The sequence below is a fragment of the Trematomus bernacchii genome, unplaced genomic scaffold (genome assembly GCF_902827165.1).
Source record: "Trematomus bernacchii unplaced genomic scaffold, fTreBer1.1, whole genome shotgun sequence".
Taxonomy (NCBI): Eukaryota; Metazoa; Chordata; class Actinopteri; order Perciformes; family Nototheniidae; genus Trematomus; species Trematomus bernacchii.
The window spans coordinates 471,538-479,170 of record NW_022987610.1 but is presented as its reverse complement, the minus strand read 5'-3'; the positions used below and the strand labels follow the sequence as shown (position 1 = coordinate 479,170).

Sequence of the window (7,633 nt, the reverse complement as noted above, 5' to 3'; positions counted from 1 at the left end):
GGTGTTGTGTAGATTCTGCCAGAAGGAAAGGTTCAACTCCTTATGAAGCGGTGAGCTGCCGCTCCACATTGCTTTTCTTCCAGACTGCAACGCTGGTCCCGCAAATCAAGCATTTCCTTTATTTTTGGTGTATTTTTTACATTTTGGATTTGCTTGCGAGCTACCGGTAGCTCGCGATCGACGTGTTGGAGACCCCTGCTCTAGGTCGTCCTCAGACGAGCCCTCCATCGTCGCTTCCAGTCATCCCGGTTTGCTCCGTATATGACTTTGTTCTTCATGGTTGGCTTTACTATGCTGATTAAGGACTGGGGGGCGCAACTCCTCTCAGTCCTGGTTTTAGTTCAGAGTGTCCTTCTCCTAGATGGGTTGCCTTCCATGGCTATGAGCCCCATCTGCCCGGGGAGCAGTGTAGGGAACGGTGCCTTGCTCAGGGACGCCTCGGTAGCACTTGGTCTTGCCGGGACTGGAACTGGTGACCTTCCAGTTGCCAAGCCAACTCCCTATCGACTTCGCCACCACCGCCCCAAGCCCCCCAAGCATACTGACACACTAAAGCCCACCGAGGTGAAGGGAAGAGAGAGAGGTGATGGAGAGAGGAGGATGGGGGGGGGCAGATGGCTGCACGTTGGAATGCAGAGCAGGACTGATGGAGAGAGAGGTGTAACCAAGGTATGAGGGGAAGGAACAGGGTAGGGGGGTGCTATTAAATAAATAGCAATGGACCAAACTGTGAACAAATCTCTTCAGAAGCAATAGTTCCAATAGTTTCCCATGCGTCGTGTGCTTTATCCAGAGTGAGACGGACAGACATGCTGTTGAGCTTCCAATGTCATCTTTCAATACTGTGGGCACCACAAAGTCAACTCCACTTGCCAGTACTGTGAGGGGTTATTATCTCACCACTGTGTAAAAGTAATGTAACACATCACAGTCAACATTATGGCAGCTTTTATTCAGTTACACAACCATAAAGTCCCCTTTATTACCCGCAAGGTGATTTCGAAATATATAATAAAATAAATGTGACAAATATCATGTAGAGCATAAATAGTTGCTCCAAATGCTGTTTGGGAATATAATTGAGGAGAAAGCACGGAAATACTGCATTTTGTTTAACGTAAATATGTTCAAATACTATTTATGTGGTGGTGCTCTGGTTATGGGTGAAGATAGAGGGGGAGTGGGAGCAGAAGGGGAGGGGTGTGTGCCCCCCGCAGGGCTGCTGATGGATGCAGGGTTCCTGGGGAAGGGGGGGGGGGGGGCAGCCGGGCCCTGGGCCAGGAGAGAGTGGCAGAGACAGTACAATGTTCTGTTGCATCTTGTAGAACACACACAGCAGATGCATGAGAGCGGCTCCCAGTGCAGCTCCCTCTGGTGGCTGGGTCCTGCAGGACAGGGGGACTTTCTGATGGCCTGTTCAACAGTTGGGATTTTTCCCTCCAAAAGTCTTAGATGTTTCAAGTCAACAGACACAGACAGTATTAAGATCTGCAGCCCTCTGGATAAACGTTGATGTGCTCCTTGAGTAATGTCTAACCAGGGAGACTGCTCCTTCACAACAGGCCTCTCTGCTCAGATTATGATCTTTATTAATCACACCGTGCTGGGTTTCTGTTTCCCTGATGGGGCCGATACTGAGCACTGTAATTAATGGTCAAACAATCAATAAAGTCTAACTGATAATGGCTCTTCTTTATTAAAGGGCGCGGTGAGCGGATCATGAATGTGCAGCTCTCCTGTCAGAAACAGAGGTGTGAATGTCCCAAACTATCCATCAGCATGTTTCAGCTTTGCTTTATACACATTTTCTTTTAAGTCTTTAAAGCCTGTTTGTCTCTGCACTTCACTTAAACCCTTCTCTTTATCAAATGACGGGAGGGGGGGCGTAAAAACGCTAATCGCCTGTAATCCTTTTAATATGTCTCACACTTTGCTCCGTCAATACACAAAGCTGCAGAGGGTAGGGAGGAGGTGATCTCTACTGTATCCTCCTCACTCATCTTTAGACTCCCAGAAAGCTGCTGCAGCCGGCTCCTCCTCACCCTCTCCCCCTGCAGTGTGCGCGCTCCTCAGGTAGAGAGGTTTTAAATCAATGGGAGGGAGGGGGTAGCGGGTCAGGGGCTGGCCGCTTTTGTTCTGCAGAAAAGGGGGCTTGTTCTTAGCAGATCAGCCTGCCAGCTTTAACCGGGGGTGTGTAGGATTGACAGTGGAGCGGTGTGGGATGAACAGAGAGAGGAGCCTGCAATCCTGCCACAACCCAGCGGAGCAGCATCTATCTACAGCGAGAGCACACACACCTGAGGGCCGTAGAGCAGCGAGGATCCGCCGCACAGCCCGGACCAACTCCCCGCAGCTCCCCCCAAACTTAACCGCGCAGCTCCGCTCCTGCAAGTGCACCCAGCCTGCAGCGCGGAGCCTCTCATGGACATTTATCCTCTGAGGGATGTGTCCTCTCCGTCAGCACCTCTGACCTAACTGTGGATTCCGGAGTCTCGGGTCTTGAGAGTTTGATCAGTAACGAAAGCAGCTCTGAGAGGATCCTGGTGAGAATATACTGGAAGAGCTTTTCACCTCCATCCATCATGAGAGCCCTCCCATCCGGACTGAGCTACCTGTGAGTGCCTCTCCTCCCGCAGCTCCACACTTCACGTTTGCACTGTTAATGGTGCGAACTAACTTGCATTTTGTCTTCTTATTTTCAGATGTCTACACTTATTTGTATTGTGCTACTATGCTCAGGTATGTTACTTCATTTTCTTTTCATATGCATGTTTTACAATCTTCCTTTTTTTTAGGGCAATTGTATAGGGGTTAGTCTCTGAAATATTTAAAGCATATGGTGAGGATAGACATCAGCACAATATATAATACAGCAGTATGCTGGCAGGTTGCTGCTGAACACACCGGGTCTGGCACGGTGCGCGCGGGCACAGACGGGCCAGGGAAATGTTTGCGAATCCAGTGAGAAATGTCGTGGGACTTCACCAGAGCCAATGTTTCCGTCAGCAACAGTCCTCCCACCGCAGCGCAGAGACCCACATCCACACAGTGCGCTCTGCGGCGGACGCGCAGCCTGTAATCAGCGCGCGGGCCTCCAGAAGCTGTTCATTGTGTTTGGCAGCGGCCTCAGGAACTTGTTACATTTGTCACGCGGGGAAAAAACAACAACCTCCTCTCTGTGTGTCAACCTGCAGACTCTCACTATCATAGCTTAGTTTATTTCCATCTCAGTTTAGTGTCATGTCGTAAGGAATACATTCATAAGGCTCGTGTACACATACTGATTACTGTGATGACATCTAATTTCTGACAGGTAACCAATCAGTCCCCGCCTAATTTCACGCAGCATGTAAGCGAGCAGAGCAAAGTGACGGACCGCGTGAGCCGCCGGCTGATCCGGATCTACCAGCTGTACAGCCGCACGAGCGGCAAGCACGTGCAGGTCCTGCCCAACAAGAAGATCAACGCCATGGCGGAGGATGGAGACGTACACGGTAAGAGTTCAACTGGATCACTTTTTATTTTTAAAATGTGTTCTTTAAAAAATATTTGTATAGTTAAGCAAAATACGTTTTTGAAATATTCCAAAAATGCAAAAAGTATTATTATTCTCTTTTACCTCCACTCCTGACCTGAATACAATCTCTTTAATTGTCCTCTCATCGCGTGGACACTTCAGGCTCGAGGGTTTATACATTTCGCCTGTGGTCTGCAATTTTATAGTATTTAACAAAAACATTTCTTTGTTAAAAAAAAATACTGATGGGTTTACAGGACTAATGTGTCGGTTACTTCTACACTTCCTTTTTTTCTGTGTTATCTATATTTGACTTTTACTGTTTTGATTAACTTTTACTTTTTACTACTGACATTGCAGTGCTCTGTGTGTTTGTGTGTGTGTGTGTGTGTGTGTGTGTGTGTGTGTGTGTGTGTGTGTGTGTGTGTGTGTTGTAGATGGTGCTGGGGGCTATCCTCTAGAGACCCGCAGGTCTTGAAGAGACATTAGAAGTAATCTTTCTCTTCTGAACATTTCCAGCATAGCCCCTGTGTGTGTGTGTGTGTGTGTGTGTGTGTGTGTGTGTGTGTGTGTGTGTGTGTGTGTGTGTGTGTGTGTGTGTGTGTGTGTGTGTGTGTGTGTGTCTGACCAAAACCTTGAGGTGGTTATATTCAGTGTTTGACCTTAATAACCCTGTGGTCCAGGCAATGAAACCATTTCTACGAGCCAATAAGCATAACAAAGGTTATCTGCTTTTAATGTTCTGGAGAAAACTTGGGAGCATGTCAGATCAGTGCAGTGTAACACATTGTATTCTGCACACTGATATACATATATGTTATTTTGCAAAAGCAGAATAATCACAGTATTTTATCTTGCTCCGTTAGCTGTCCACATGTCCTGTGTCTTTCTGTCCCACTGAGGGACACAGAGACGTGGAGCTCTGTATGTCAGGTCAATGTAGATTTACTTAGAAAATAAATCTTGATGGTCCTGCCAGGATCGTCTCTTCAGCTTTCAAAGAATCGAGAGACACGTGGTTTTATCATTCAGCAAGAATCTCAGCTTGCATAAATCCCCAGGAATGGTCCTTCAGGCTGTGTGTGTGTGTGTGTGTGTGTGTGTGTGTGTGTGTGTGTGTGTGTGTGTGTGTGTGTGTGTGTGTGTGTGTGTGTTTTGTTCACGCTTTTATGTCCGCATACATGCATGTGCACTGCTAAGTCACTCACTCGCTCTGCTCTGAGCTAACAGAACTCTTTCTGTTTGATTTCTTTAGCTAAGCTGGTTGTGGAAACGGACACCTTTGGGAGCCGAGTACGCATCAAGGGCGCTGAGACGGGCTTCTACATCTGCATGAACAAGAAGGGAAAGCTCATTGGCAAGGTGAGGACAAATGAAGCAAAGGAGTGAGAGTTTTTATTATTGTGTTCTGTGTTTTCTGGAAAAGCTCAAGGTGTCAGAGAAATCCAAATCTTCCATTAGGCTTCAGTATGTCATTAGCTCTGTTTCACAACGTTTTGTGCACAGTGAAAATATATGGTTTGGGTTGATATGCAGCTAGTGTAAGAGCTGTGTGTTTGCAGTAAATATAGCATATTACTGCATATTACTTGCAATTGGATATCACTGCCCATGAAATTATTCCTCACCTAGAATCACCCATAATGTGTTAAACAATAACATCGGAAATATGAATAGTGATTTCATCTATTATACATTTCATTGAAAGAGAAAAAAACCCAAAAGATGGAATCATATTAACACATTTTAGTGAAGCCTATACCCATATTACTCACTCGAGTTTAGAGGCTCATTGTTTTATTTATATTGATGTGAAAGTCAATGTAAGGTTAGGGCTTAGATGTGTTGTTTGTTGTGTTTCCCTAATGTTGTGCCCATGTGAGTATGTATCTCACTGTGAAGGCTAATAAACAGAGCTGCCAGCCTTACACACACACACACACACACATACACACACACACACACACACACACACGTGCACACATGCACGCACACACACACACACACACGTGCACACATGCATGCACACACACACACACACACGCACACACGTGCACACATGCACGCACACACACACACACACACACACACACACACACACACACACACACACACACACACACACACACACACACACACACACACTCTCTCTCTCACTCCCCTCCACCTAGCACCCTGCCTCTAACACCATCTGCCCGGAGCTGCTGGCCCAGTAACAGCCCTCCCTGGCCTCCTGGTGTGTTTGTGTGCTAGTGTGTGTGTGATTGCATGTGTGTGTGTTGGTGTGAATGTGTTTGATGGTGAGTTGTTAGTTTGTTGGGTGTATCGTGCCTATTTTTAACACAATGCTTGTAGGCTCAGTGTGTCAGCTGCCCTTACTGAACACTGATCTCGGAGGCAGTGTTCCTGCTATGCTCTTATCCCAACCTGAGCTACAGTTGTGTGTTTAAAGATCTGCTGATGGTTAGTAGAGTGAAGCTGACCTGCACGGTTCAATGTAACCACAAATGCAAGAGGAGTGCAAAGCGGCAGAGCGGCTTCATGGAGCTGAGCCACAGGGCTGCTGGACGGGGGCTGAAGCACCGCCTCTCTGATCTACCCTGAATGTAAGCCTCTGTAATGTTCTGTAAACACCCCTCTGACTGTGTTTCTCTCTGTGTGTGTGCAGAACAGCGGGCAGGGCCGGGACTGTATCTTCACGGAGATCGTGCTGGAGAACAACTACACAGCTCTGAGGAATGCGCGCTATGAGAGCTGGTACATGGCGTTCACGCGCCGCGGGCGACCACGGAAAGGCTCACGGACGCGCCAGCACCAGCGCGAGGTCCACTTCATGAAGCGGCTGCCGAAGGGGGTGCAGCCCGCCCTCACCAGCCATCACCGGCCCTTTGACTTCATCCACTACCCATTCAACCAAAGGACTAAACGCACACGCTACTCGGAGCATTGAGGAGGGGGCACAGACTGCCCCCACTCGGCCCTCCCCCTTTTATACTGAGCATAACTATAGCTTCATATGTAGGCGAGTGGTTTTTATATTTCTCTCCAAGTCAGAAAAACTGTACATAGACAACAATGTGAGAAATCTATTTTTGTACTCCAGACTTAGTTTTAGATGCACACAGCTTGAGGTCTGACTGTGGGGACATGTTGGAGTTGTCCTGGTTTTATTTGCCCTGCCCCCTGGGGTCCGCTGGACACTTGAAGGCCTGCCGACGCACTGCAGGAGCGCCGCGTGCCCCCTGACCCCTTCCTCCATCTTCCTGTTGATTGAACAATGTGGCAGCTACGTTTGATAATCACGGGTTTCCTCTGCGGACTGTTGTGTTGATGAGAAAGGAACCCCAGCCCCCCGCCACTGCCCCTCACCCTCTGTGTTTCTGTTGCCCCCTGAATGAGTGTTTTTATACATATATAAATATATTTTTATTTGAGGATGTGTACAAAAATGTTAAGGATGGAATATTTATTTAAAATGTGTAATAAATGTACATTAAAATGTTGATATTAAACTCTTGTTTGGTACATGCCTGCACAAGTCCCATTTGTGAAACCCTGAGCAGCCGTCTCCTAATATTACTGAGCTCTGTCAGTCTGATGCAGAGAAAAATGTACAACAAATGACCTATTGTGAAAATAAGGCGTTCAGAGTCTTTGTTTAAAATGTGACACGCTGCTGCATTTCAAATGAAGCGCTCCCTAAACAGTTACACAGCTGATGTTCTGGGTTCACTTTGGGGAAGCTGTGGTCCGTTCAGCTTGGTGAAGGTGGCTCTGAGCTGTGAGCTCTACAGCACTCTAAATGAACAATAAGTAGTCAATCTGAATACTGAGTTTTAAGGTGTGTGAAACCTTTCAAACTGACTAGTAGTACCCCAATCACAGCATACACAAAACTACACACATACAACAGTCTAGACACAAACACTAATGAGCCTTCACTTAGCCCCACAGCTCAAATGTTCAAATGACGATCTTGCTAATAGTATACAACTTCACACACACACATATCATCATTATGACATAGGGCTGTTCATGAGGATAAAGCCTAAAGCGACCATACCTGTGTAACCCAAAACCAGGGATGAGGAGTAGCCGATTACATGTAACAGGATT

General features: G+C 47.1%; 1 protein-coding gene across 1 annotated transcript; it reads left to right on the top strand.

The window, feature by feature from the left end:
- The first annotated feature begins 2,582 nt into the window (after positions 1–2,582).
- fgf8a (fibroblast growth factor 8a) lies at positions 2,583–6,991 on the top strand. Its single transcript, XM_034131974.1, has 5 exons — positions 2,583–2,614; positions 2,703–2,739; positions 3,314–3,494; positions 4,773–4,879; positions 6,186–6,991. The coding sequence occupies exons 1-5, from the start codon at positions 2,583–2,585 to the stop codon at positions 6,465–6,467; spliced, it is 639 nt and encodes a 212-aa protein (XP_033987865.1). The 3' UTR covers positions 6,468–6,991.
- Positions 6,992–7,633: the final 642 nt, after the last annotated feature.

What these genes read in the sequence shown, in the direction of transcription:
- fgf8a (XM_034131974.1), top strand. Translation starts at nt 2,583, where the DNA reads ATGAGAGCCCTCCCATCCGGACTGAGCTACCT. An exon ending in GGAGGATGGAGACGTACACG is followed by an intron (nt 3,495 to 4,772) that starts GTAAGAGTTCAA and finishes TGATTTCTTTAG; the next exon opens with CTAAGCTGGTTGTGGAAACG. An exon ending in AGGGAAAGCTCATTGGCAAG is followed by an intron (nt 4,880 to 6,185) that starts GTGAGGACAAAT and finishes GTGTGTGTGCAG; the next exon opens with AACAGCGGGCAGGGCCGGGA.